We start from the raw sequence: 12,743 nt of genomic DNA, 5'->3' as shown, positions 1-12,743 counted from the left end.
ATCCGGTCTCCCTATTTAAACTCCCTAGACGCTTTTACTAATAGGGGACCTAATCCTAATATTCCGCCTCTAAACTTCCTACTATTAGCTATATAGCTAGGAAGTAAAGTTAGCGTATATACTATAGTAGTAGTAGGAGGAAATAGTAGCTAGGCTTTCTATATAGGAAAACTAGAATAGTATACTATAGATAAGATTATACTTAAAATAGGCTATAATAGTAACTACTAAGCTAAGACTACTCTATAGGGTTTATATAGATATCAAATATAGTAGAAGTAACTAAATTAATAAATAATAGTAGGAACTAACCTAGATATAATTATATTAGTTAGTTATAGGAAGTAGGAGAACTAAGGTAAGATAAGCTTCCTTTAGTTATGTAACTCTTAGTATTTATACTTTAGGTATCTATTCTAGCCTATCTATCTAGACTATACTATTTAATAGTAACTAGTAATATAGTAAGAACTAGGTATAAGCCGGTAAGCTAGCTAATAGTATCTATGTAGAAAGCCCTCTAGTATATTTAGCTAATATTAATAATAATAGTAAAGCCGACTATTTTTAGGTTAGTATAGCTTTCTATTAGATAAAAGTATAATTAGCTAACTATTACCCGCTCTCTAGATTAATCCTAAAAACGATTAGCTTATAGCCTAGCTAAATAATTTACCTAGTATATAGGCTCTAGTAGGTAGTAATAAAGGTATTATAGCTAAGAGCGCTAGAGCTAGTAATACGGTTTTTTTACGGATAGTAAGTTTAGCCTTATTATTACTATATATTACTTTAGTAAGCTAAATAATAAGAATTAGTAAATAGCGACGGATTTGTAGATTATCTCGTAGTAAACGCTAATATAGGATCCGTTACTTACTATTAGAACTATAGGGCTAATACTTTAGCTAAGTATAGCTAGCGCTTTATTCTAGAAGGTATAATAGCTACTAGCGTCCTCTATACTAATCTACTTACGCTTAAATTACTAGATATTAATAGTAATATCCTATTACTTAGCGGTCTTTACTAGTTCTAGATAATAAAAAGTTTTAGGGGACGGTTATACTAACTATATAATAATCGGAGAAAAAAGGTCTTTAGGCCTCTAGCTAAATATTAGTACCTCGGGATCTTAAAATATAGCTTTCGAAGCTTAAAGAGGTATCGCTTTAGGAGCTTCTTCTAATATAAAGAATATCGTTTTTACTAATATAAGTCGTCTCTTCGTTAAGTTATTTATATATACTAACCTAATAATTTATAGATAGTAATAGAAGAGACAATTATCTTATATAGTATAGCGCTATATATTCTACATTATATTACTTTTTATAGTAGATATCGTTAACGGCTATTATAGGAGCGAAAATAGCTAGCTTATAGGCCTCTTAAACTAACTAATATAAACCTATAGCCTACCGTTCTACGTTTAGTAAGAGTAGACTATTATAGGCGGTATTAGCTAAGATCCTTCTTTACTAAGACTTACTAACCTAGATAGCGATAGGAAGGATAACTATATATAATCTTAGTATAACTCTAAAGTCTTATAACTAATCGTTATAGGTATATATTAATAAAGAGAATAGAGCGTTATAGGTATAGTAGAACTATAGGACTACTAATACTTTAATAGCTAGAGATAGCTTTTACTTTATAGATATTAGTAAGAATATATTAGCGGTTTTATATTTGTCCGACTACTAATTATATTAATTTAGACGGAAATAGAATTAATAACTATATATAGCTTGATTCTATATTAGGAGTACTATTCGTATATACGAGTTTAGAGCTAAGCGATAGTAACTTATTAGGCTAGTAATAGTCTCCTTTTACTAGTAGCTCGGCTCTAGCTTCTAGAGCTATACCTACTAAATAAGTCTAGTTTACCGATATTAATAGAGATAGTAAGAACGACTACGTTACTATTAATAGAGTTACTAGTATATTAAATTTTTATTAGAATAGAAGTAATATAAGTTAGCGATAATAGTATATATAATACGAGCTAATACTAAGTTCTATCTAGCCTAGTTTAAATAGTTATAGCTTTTAGACGTAGTAGCCTATAGACTAGGTTATAACTAGTTTTAGCGTTAGAGTAAATATAAGAATTACTAGTATATAGTATTAGCTAAGGATCTTTAAAGTACTTTACTAATATAGGATATAGATATAAATAGTAATAAGGTCTATTAGAATTAGAATTCTATTCTTACTATACTAAGCTAACCTACTTTAGTTTATAGACTATATTTAACTAGACTTATATAGAGTAATAAATATCTACTTTAGCTAATATATAAATAGTATATCTAATATAGATTTCTACGCTACTCTAAGTACTAATACCGTAGGTATAATATAACGTCCTAAAAAGATTAGCTTCTTTAATCTAAATAGGTTAGAATAATATTATATATCTCTTAGAATTAAGCCGCTAACTTTAATATAGAGATAGAAAAGCTAACTATATATAAACTAGAGCTATAGATAGTACCGTTTTTATCTAGCTTAATAACTTCTTTTAGATACTAACGTAGCTTTTATAGAGCTAGGTAATAGAAGGAGTAGGTACTAATAGAGCTAGTATATAGTAGACTAACTTATAAAGTACTAGGCGAGCTAGCTATATCGCTATCGACTCTAGTATAAACGCTATATTAGTATAGCTTAATAGCTATACGGATTAGTTAGAGCTGCTAATAAAGTATTCGGAAAAACGGACCTCGAGTACTATCTAGTTTAGGTTTAATATCGATATTTTATACCTATAGGGTTATTATAATATATAGATAAATATACTAGCGTATTATCTTAACTAAGCTAACTATATACCTAGCTCGCCTAATATTAACTACGACTATAACGGAGGTTAAAGGTTTACTAGAACCTTCGATACAAGTCTAGTATATAGTACGAGAACAGTAAGCGACTACTTTAGTTCCGTATACGGCGTAGCTGTTCCGTGTTTTATATAGAGTAGAAAGGTTATCTAGGACAGGTATAGCTTTTACTCCCTATAACTCTACAACTAACTTGTATTATATCGTGCGAGGTCGGGTTGCTCCTAAGACAAATGCTGGCGACGATTGTCGAGGTCGGTTAGAACGACTGGTATAAGCTGGGTCGGGGATCGCCTGCCCAAAGCCTTGGCGACGCTTCTAAAAGGCTGCCCCTAGTCAACGACGAGACATGCGACTTTGCAATGTTCGCCCTTGCTTACACGGTAGTGCAGAATGATGCATCCATAGTTCGTATACATATCTAGCTTCCAGTCATCGTCTTCCATGCGGCTCTCGCCGTTTGGGGTGATGCTCGGTCACGTCGAGGTCACAAAGCCGAACAATTTCGAGTGCTGTCCGCCTTTATAAAGGTACTAGAGAGCCTAACTTGGCCCTGCTGCAAGAAAATCGTTACTACTTTACAACACTGTATGGTGAGTAGCTTTGCTCTGTTAAACAAAGGTGAGTTAATTGATGGATCTATCAAGTGGGAGCATGCCTGACCTATATACCCCAGTGGGTGGCAAATGTGGCGCTGCTAATCTTCAACATTTCCGACGCGGACTCGCATAAGGATAGCCGGGTAGGCGAATCCAATTTGATGGAGAAGCAGGACGCTACCTACTCCTTGAACAATAGTGTCTTGTATAGGAACGGAGTTGTCTATCTCCCTCCTGACGCCGCACTTGTCGCGCAAGCGATTCGTATGCACTACGATGACCCTCTAGCTGGCTATTTTGGGCAGGCTAAAACACAAGAGTTACTCTCACGGAAGTAGTGGTGGCCAACCTTGGTTAAGGACGTCACTGAGTATGTGAGTAGTTGCAGTATCTGCCAAAGAACGAAGGCGAAGCGCCATCGACCCTACGCGAACTGAATTTACTGCCATACCCTGAGGGTCTCTAGCAAGACCTAACAATGGATTTTATCACAGACTTGCCCCCAAGCAGACGTGACGCATGCGTGTACGATGCGATCCTTGTAATTGTAGATAGGTTTAGCAAGATGAACCTCTACATCCCCACTACCAAAATCGTCACAGCCGGCGACCTTGCGAGGCTCCTGCGTGACGAAGTAGTGAAACGCTTTAGTATCCCAAGGGGGATACTAAGCGATTGTGGCCCCGTGTTTACGAGCCAATTCTGGAGCGACTTCTGTTTCGAGTCGCATGTGGCTCGCAGGCTAAGCACCGCTTTCCACCCTCGAACCGATGGACAAATTGAACGAGCAAACCAGGTCGTCGAACAGTACCTCCGCATATTCTGCTGCGAGTCCCAAGACGACTGGGCAATGCTACTGCCGCAAGCAGAGTTCGCCTACAACAACAGCGAAAACACTTCGCTTCACATGAGCCTCTTCTGCGCCGCGATGGGCTGGAACCCTCAACTTCACACTTCACCACCATCTCGAGACGAGATTTTCGGAGTCCTAGAAAGCCATGGACAGGTGCGTGTAGATGTCAAGCAGGCAGTGATAAGTACGAGGCTGCGAAAATTGGAGGACCTTAGTTCGAATCTAAGGGCGAATATTTCCTTTGCACTTAGTTGGGCCTTTGTTTTTGCTTGCTAGTTGGTAAGGCTCTGGAATCTCCCAATAGTACGTTTACGGGATTTCCATCGAGTATGAGAACGAGTCGATCATGTCCATGGCGTCAGCCGTATATGACGCTTGCTGTGACATGATATTAGAGTTGGTACCCAAGAATGCCATTTCATTTCCGGCGATCTGCCCTGTTTGCTGTCTAAGTTACATACTTATTTCTCCCGCCTCAATCAACTTCTCTTGTTCCTCTCTGCCCCCGGATCGTAGTACTCCTTATAACTAATCCTATAACCGAAAATCGCCCATCCAATCGCCGCAAGTACCCACATAAAGACCGCATTAACGAAACACTTAACATACTCCCCTGCGACTGTCGGCACAGGCAGTATATCCCCCGGCATCCATGCCCCAGCAAGGAAGACACACAACTGCAACAAACTCGGCTGCTTTTCAACTTTTCGACAATCATCCAGGTACGTCAACATATTCCGAAAGAATCTCTCCTCCATCGCGAACCTCTGCGGATCATACCGATACTCGATGACTAGCGGCTCTGTACTCCCTGACATATTCTCGAAACGGTGCGAAATGCAGGGTGAAATCGTGATGTCTTCTCCTTCGCCCAACTCTATCTTTTTGTTGGCGAGATACCATATACCGCGACCAGATTTTATGTGGAAAGTTTCGGACTGGAGGAGGTGGAAATGCGAGATCGGGGCCATGAAGGAGGGTGTGCCGTCGGGCCATTTGTTGTCTGGTGGGACGGATTGTTTGCCGAAGTACGCCGTGCCGGATCTATAGAACGCGTTGATGGCACTGTCATTGTCGTAGGTTATCAGATTCAGGTGGGAGACTTTTGTTCGCGGGACTTGAAGAGGTTGAAAGAGAGGCATGTTGGTCGTGAAAACAAGAAAGTCTGGATTAAGATCGCTTCCAGAACAAGAACGCTTCCTTCATTCCCGTTCGTGAGAAGGGCTTAGTGATGTAAGGTAGAGAAAATAAATGTGCGGCTGAGATCGCCTACCGTGAGGCTGGTATTTGTCAGCTGAAACGTTGGCCTGGCGTGCGTAAGACGGACGGAGGCATCATCATGCTACAGGCTGGAGCAAGACAGATGTCAACCCCTGCCTGCATCGGCAGCTTCAAACAGGCTTGACATCCAATTAGAAGTGGTCGATTGGTGGGCGCGGTCCAATCACCTCCTTTGTTTACACGACAGGGTTTGACATCTTTCTTGCGCCCGCCTGTAGCTGCCACGGATGACCGCAGGTTGGTTGGTTGGGTGGTTAAATCCTACACGGATTCAGCCGCAGCGGCTATGCTCGGATGCAGAGGGTGGGGTAACAGCCGACACGATGCCGAGCGAATTAACATATCCCACACCAAACGTGTGACCAGCTGTCCCCTTCCCCCCGCTTGCAATCTGTCTCTATGGACGACTAATATATATCTCTAGAAATGAATTATCCCTCTTATCTTGTGCTTCTCCAGTGTTGTCCGTGTGTCGTACAAATGGAAGCTTGTTTCAGTAACCCTCTGCTGTAGCTCCTGCATCTCTGCGACCGTTTACCTACAGTCTCCTATTAATAAGAGACGTCGTCTGTCCGATATGCCCATATACCCTTAGAGCGTGCATTTGTTCTTTTAATATGTTCTCTATCTACTTTCGTTACCTCTCACTAGATTCCTATGTAGCCGTGTGTGTATATATGCGTCGGGTCGGTGACGCTAGTAACTACACTATCTCTCCTTCAGCTCCACAGGCGCAGCGCTCCTCTCGTGCAAGGCGTCGAATTACTGAGCATGAGAGCTCCCTCTTGAATCTCCTCAGTCCTTGTCGGGTGTAACGAGAGGTGACGAGTTTCCCGACACGGTTGTGGGGCGACAATAGGTGAGGCTGTCTGTTGTTCCACAGTATTGTGTGGCACCGATCGTAGCATGCCTGGTGTCTGCTCAATTCGCGAGCGAGATAATACCGTTCTGTTCGAGGGCCCGTCGATACAGGGCGTCGCAAACATTGCCGGGGGTTTATAGTATTGTAGGGTGTTTGGGCTCGGTTATCGCGTCCGTATCGCTGAAGATCGAGTCGATGATGCTGCCGTCGCCGCCGACTCAGGTCCACGCGTCGTGTTAGAAGCGTGCTCGTAGTGTTTTGCAGTCCGTGTCTGCCGTAGCCGCGACGGTGAGCCTGCAGGGATCGCGTAGCGAGCTGCAGAAACCATCGCGATCACGAGCAGACGTATTCCGCACCGTGATACAACTGATTTCCCAAAACCACAGTACTGTAAAATACTCGCTGTGTTCGTGCTTTTCGCTGCTTCGCCCATCAGCTAAACGCTTTCGATGCCATCCTGGACTTAAGCCACGTAGCACAGGTAGGGTTAATTGGAAGTGCCTTTGGGCCCTGCACCAAACGCATTGGGTAATCCGACGCAGCGGACTTCCCTCACTTGTCATTCCAATTCTAAGCAATCGCTTCTGGGGCTTCGGATGTGCGAACAGAGATTAGTAGGGCCAAGCCGATGCTCTGTTTCTGTGCTGAGTCAAGTTGACGCGTAACACAAAAGATAGTGTGGGAAGGGAACTATATCGGGATATGAATGTAAAGCAAGCGACGTTTATCGGGCCGGTCTGGACAGAAGTCACAGACTCATTCGCATGATCATCCCTGACATGATTTTTGTCTTACTCTCATCATAAGCCTACTTGTATGATCTTCAATGAGATCTTAAGCGGCACGAGCAGTCGCGATGTCGTTGTTCATCGAGATGAAGCCCGACTTGTCAGGGTATAGTTCGAGGATGGTGGTAAAAGGTGAGGAGGAGAAAAAGCGCATCCGCTCGCAAGCAGCACAGCGTCCCGTAAAACGAGTATCAGCGAAGTCGTCGACGAAAGAAAGATTCCAGTCAGACACCGAGTCCATGACCCCAGGTCATGCACGGCAAGCAACCAATCTGCCCCAGGCATGCATACATGACTTGCTCAACGAAACAAACGTGTACCGCACCGCATTAGCGGCAAACTTCGTGGAAGGCTATTTCCCCATGACGAAGAAAGTAGACACACGACTTGCTGGAATTGTCGATGCTTGGTGCGCGCCTGCCAACGCACCAATGCAACTTGCGAACGACGCTCTCATGCTTCTCCATTTTGGTGGGGCGATCGGAAATCACCAAGTATCGATGGGGGGTCTTCGAAAGTACGCCAGCGCCCTTCGAAGTTTGAGACAAGAGTTGAGCCATAAAGAACATCAATCTGTGGGCGCATTCTGCGCAGCCCAGGCGCTGCTCAGCTGCGAGCTATACAGCATCTCGTCGGGTCTTGAGACGTGGGAGAAGCACATTCTGGGTATCAAAGCTGTGTTCCAGGCAAGCAAATATTTGGACGGACACACAGAATACATTGCAGGCCTTGCCAAGTATCTCTGTCATGTGGCTCTGATGTATGCTCTTGTCAAGCGCAAAGCTGTCGCGCTGTCCCAAGACAGCTTTCCAGACGCTATGCACGTTGGCCGCATCGGCACCTTAGACAAGCTTACAAGGCTCGCGATAAGATTGTCCAAGCTGTTGGAGACTGTTGATAGCCTGTGCGCTGCATGCAAGGATGAGAGAATCTCGATGCGACTCAAAACCTTCTCGCAGTTGCAAGCTGTTGAGAAGGGGCTCAACTTGTTGTCGGAGCAATTTGAGTGCAACATCGACGGCCGCTCGAAAATAGAGGTCCCCAACGTTTCATCTCACGGAGACACACGCTCCCATACCGCTGTTCTTGTGTTCACTTTTCACCGGATTCTTCGATTGCTAGTCTCCACGTCTCAATGGAGACTTTTGAGGAGCAATGGACAAAGTGCGAGGAAGGAAAGACTTGCTAGCAACGAGTCCGTGGAGATGCTTTTAGATGCGATGCATTATTTGGTGGCTACTGCCGGCGGACATGTTGCGAAAGCCCAGGCTATTCGAGCGCCAGTGTTCTTCGCGCTACGCTGGTACCAGCATAGTGAGCAACACAAGGCGAGCCAGAGATGGCGAGAACTCGAGACCAACTTCCGGGCTCAATTCCATTATCTCAGTTGGGATGCTCTGTTGCCTTTTTCCTTCGCTGCGCTTGCTTGGCTGTGAAGGGGTCAAATCATGGTTGAAGGGACGCTTGGGGCGCGTTTCAGTGCACATTAGCAACGCCAGTTAAACAAGCGCATAGATAGCCTACCCAACGCTTGCATGAGCTAGTAACAGACCCGGAAGTTCTCTTCGTGCCACGCACGGGCCGGCATATACTTGCAGGCTGCCTCCAGATATGTCACCGGGCAACGCCCCTGACAGTTAGCGTAGTTCTTACGCTCACGTATGCAAGCACTGTCACAGGACCCAAGGAACCATGGCCGGAACTCTACGACGGAAGCGCTCGGTACGGGACCTAGCCGAACGACCAGACGGAAGGCTCTTTGGAAGCTCTGCCCATACAGGGGGAGCGCATAAACGGACCAACACGGGAGTGGGGCCAGCAGCGCTCGATAAAGAGAACGAGAGCTCTCGAGGCTCTTGAGAGCAATAGACTAGTGCGCACCAACAGCCAAGCTGAAAAGATCCTTCCCCACCTCGTCTAAACTTGTCTCACAGCGATTGCCATTTTCAGAGTAGCGGCGAGGCTGTGCGCAAAACGGGAACGATGCGACAGCGACAGCGACATAACAAACCCCAGATCTCCTCGACGAGCTCCTCTCCAGATTATACGTCCACAATGAAGGATTTCATCTTTAGCACCATCTTCTCTCCGCCAAAGGCTCAAGCAAGCCAGCGCAACAAGCCACTCCAAGTCCTTGCACTTGGCCTGTCAAGGACTGGAACGGAGTCCCTCAAAAGGGCCCTGGAAATCCTTGATTATGACCACGTCTATCATGGCTTTGATTTTCTCAAACATCCGGATCAAGTTCTTCAATGGGTGCCTCTGCTAGAACAGAAAATCGCCGGGAGAAAAGATTTCTCCGCCGGGGATTTCGATGGAATTATCGGTCACTGCGAGGCGGTCTCGGATCTGCCATGCAGTGCACTCTCCTCAGAGCTTCTAAGTGCGTACCCCGATGCCTTGATCATTACAAATCATCGGAAAAACGTGGATGACTGGTATGCGAGCTACTATCAAACCGTCGACCCTTTGGTAACGAATTGGTGGTACTCCTTCCTCTGCCATTTCGAATTTGAAGCCTACTGGGCAAGACGACTCGTTTGCAGAGTGCAGGATATCCATTATCATGGCGATTTCAAGCACCGAGGAAAAGAAGGATATGAAAACCACTATGCCAACCTCAGGGCGGAAGCGAAGGACAGATGTCTTGAATGGACGGTCGAGGACGGATGGTGAGGCATCTACTGCAACTAACAGCGGACTTGAGCTGATACTTCAAAGGGAGCCGTTGTGTTCGTTTCTTGGGAAAGCTGTCCCAGAGGTCGACTTCCCGCGAGGGAATGATCCCGCGGCTTTTGAGCAGGAGAAACTTCGAATCACCGCGGACAGGTTTGGACGTGCGTGGAGGAATGTTCAAATCACAGCAGGTGCAACTGTTGTTGGAATATCTGCGATCGCATGGTGGGCTCTGAAGACAGTCTGAGAAGGACGATTACCATTGTTCAAGTTTGATATGCATGCTCAAGATATCTCCATCACCTCCCGAATGTACTCATCAACAGTCGCCAGCTTAAGTGGCAGGCTTGTCTGCATGTCCCTGTCAAAGACACTCCCCTCCATATTCTCTATCAAATGCAAATGCGGAGTAGTCATATCTGTCGGCACATGTCGAACCGTCATCGGTACAGAAGACATCTGCTGCACTTTCATAGCAATCTCGTCCGAAGAATTCCAATCACCCGCAAAAAGCAGCCAGTCATCTTTGTACCTCTGCGGGTCAATGAATGTCTCCGCAAGAGCACGCTCAAGACCATATCAACGAACGAAAGGATACACTTTCTTGCCGGTGCCGTGGACGTCGATGTTGCCAGAACTCTTGTCGATGGTGATCATGGCCGAGATGACGCAGTCGAAGAATCCAGAGGCGATGGTCCATGCCTAAGTCTGCAAGAACAAATGGTTTCACGCCGTCTCGTTCCGCATGCTCGATGAGCTTGAGTTGTTCGTCCATATCGGTGTGACCCGGTTCAAGTCAGTGGAGAAGTACAGACTGCTATTCAATGGAGTCCTCACAATTGGTAGACGCAATCAGATCAAATCCAGTGAGCAATTGCAGCTTTTGTGTTTGTATCACAGGAACCAATTGTTATTAAATCAGCTTCAAGTCTACTGAGACATCTTACAGACTTTTGAGTTCTGACGTCGAGAGAATGCGACGCCATCGAAGCCTTCATCAACAAGAGCTTTGGTGACTGTCGACAGCATCAGCAACTTCCAGCTCATTGAATACCCAGATTTGCGAGGAGGTTGACCTTCACTACCCAGCCTACCCATCGCTCCCACAACGCCAATTCTTTTGAATGCCATGTTGGAGTGCTGAATGTTGATAGCATGTTGCTTGGCATTGTGTGGTGAACTGCAAAGAGCACGAAGCTGACAACTTGACAGAACGAAATATCGGAGTTGGATCAGACAAGGTAAGAGATACGAACTTCGATTGCAGAACGACCCATAACCACATTCATCATTTGCTCTGATCCGGCAAGTTCATCTGCTCGCCCCACGCACTGGACCCAGGAACAACATCCGTCGACCGTATAACATGCTCCCAATCCTTGAGCCGCTGCAAGTACGCCTCCGTCTCCTGTACACACGTCTCCCAAGCATCAGTCCCCAATGGCAGACTCGGCGGCAGCGTCTTCCCTTTCGCATCTCCCTCGCCCTTGACCAGATCGATCATCACCTTACACGCCTTGCCCGTATCGCCTGGCTGGTTTCCATACATCTGCACAACCGCCCCTCTGCCCCATTCAAGGATCCCGTTGTAGCTCGTTGTCGGACGATCGAAGTCGTACTTGGTTGGGTGCGTGACGTTGGTGCGGAAGTGTCCTGGATGGACGGTCAAAGTGCGGATGTTGAGATCTTGGTCTGCGATCTCTGCGGCAAAGGTGGTGACGAGACGGTCCAATGCGGCTTTGGCGGCCATGTAAGTTCCGCAGCCTGGGACGGTGCTCCAGAAGGCCGTGTAGGAGCTGTTGACGAGGAGGAAGCCTGATTTCTGCTTGCGCCAGTGTGGCATCAAAGACCGGAGTATGTTTGTTACGCCGAAGGTGAGTGTGTTCATGCTGCGGAAAATGTCTTTCTCGACGCTGATCGACATGTCAATTCTCGTCCCAAATATGTAGCGTTGTGTACATACTCTGCCTCTTCCACCGGGGCAAAATGCACAAAGCTCGCATTCGCAAAGAAAACATCTATCCTGCCGTAGAAAGAAACGGCTTCTTCGACCTTACTTTTCAGCTCATCAAAGCCCGCGGTAACATCCAACTGCAGAGTCGCTGCCCCGAGTTCTTTCAATGGCTTGATCGAGTCGATGTTACGGGCGGTGGCTATGACTTTCTCGCCTCGCTCAAGGAGTTGCTTGCTCATTTACCAGCCGAAGCCAGTACTGCAGCCCGTTATGAGCCACACTTCTTGTTTAGAGAACATAGTGACAGTCCGGTGTGTCGATGGGGGAGCAGACGATGAGATGTAGTGAGAAGGTCGCTGGGCTTTTGTACGGCTGGTCACACTGCCCTAACAGATGACCGTAGTATCGCCCTCCTTACATCGTAGCTTCAGCCTTTCGTCAAGGGCGTCATCCGGAAGGAAAGGTAGCTCCGAAGTAGGCGTATTTACCTGATGGATTCCACGAGATCCGCCCTCCGACTTGGATGATCTCAGGCACACGTGGTTAAAGTTCCCCGCGTACCATCCTCATGTGGACAACGTAGAACCTAATTGCATGCTAAAGACAGAGATACCATTAGCTGAGTACAAGTTCTGCACGAATCATACCAGGAGGGCTCAGCCCAGGATTCGTGGTGTGTACAGTAAAGGAAGTCTTGGACTTTTCAACGATCCATGATGTTGAGCTGGGCATCCGAGCCAACGAATCACTGAGTGGCTCGTAAAGGGCAAGAAATGCAGCTCAAGCAGTGATTGAACCAAAATTGGCGGCCTGCTGGTACAGGATTTGCCTAAAAAGTACATGGTCCCCAAGCTGACGGCCAGGCTGGCAGGATTCAG

General features: G+C 45.9%; 4 protein-coding genes across 4 annotated transcripts; 2 read left to right on the top strand and 2 right to left on the bottom strand.

Annotated features, from left to right (window-relative positions):
* Positions 1 to 4,783: 4,783 nt before the first annotated feature.
* Positions 4,784 to 5,446, bottom strand: M409DRAFT_61697 (uncharacterized protein; the record flags this gene model as incomplete). Its single annotated transcript, XM_033814843.1, has 1 exon — positions 4,784 to 5,446. The coding sequence occupies one exon, from the start codon at positions 5,444 to 5,446 to the stop codon at positions 4,784 to 4,786; it is 663 nt and encodes a 220-aa protein (XP_033659284.1).
* Positions 5,447 to 7,321: 1,875 nt separating this feature from the next.
* On the top strand, positions 7,322 to 8,671 carry M409DRAFT_31090 (uncharacterized protein; the record flags this gene model as incomplete). Its single annotated transcript, XM_033810193.1, has 1 exon — positions 7,322 to 8,671. One exon carries the CDS (start codon positions 7,322 to 7,324, stop codon positions 8,669 to 8,671), a length of 1,350 nt encoding a protein of 449 aa, XP_033659283.1.
* A 643-nt stretch (positions 8,672 to 9,314) lies between these two features.
* M409DRAFT_33184 (uncharacterized protein) lies at positions 9,315 to 10,017 on the top strand (the record flags this gene model as incomplete). The annotated part of the gene is made up of 2 exons (XM_033810280.1): positions 9,315 to 9,907; positions 9,957 to 10,017. Coding segments are annotated over 2 exons (654 nt in total), but the record flags the coding sequence as incomplete, so codon positions are not given.
* A 1,182-nt stretch (positions 10,018 to 11,199) lies between these two features.
* M409DRAFT_31088 (uncharacterized protein) lies at positions 11,200 to 12,104 on the bottom strand (the record flags this gene model as incomplete). The annotated part of the gene is made up of 2 exons (XM_033810192.1): positions 11,200 to 11,824; positions 11,875 to 12,104. The coding sequence occupies 2 exons, from the start codon at positions 12,102 to 12,104 to the stop codon at positions 11,200 to 11,202; spliced, it is 855 nt and encodes a 284-aa protein (XP_033659281.1).
* Positions 12,105 to 12,743: the final 639 nt, after the last annotated feature.

Source organism: Zasmidium cellare (genome assembly GCF_010093935.1).
Source record: "Zasmidium cellare ATCC 36951 unplaced genomic scaffold M409scaffold_96, whole genome shotgun sequence".
NCBI classification, from domain to species: domain Eukaryota; kingdom Fungi; phylum Ascomycota; class Dothideomycetes; order Mycosphaerellales; family Mycosphaerellaceae; genus Zasmidium; species Zasmidium cellare.
This window is presented reverse-complemented; position numbering and strand designations above follow the sequence as displayed.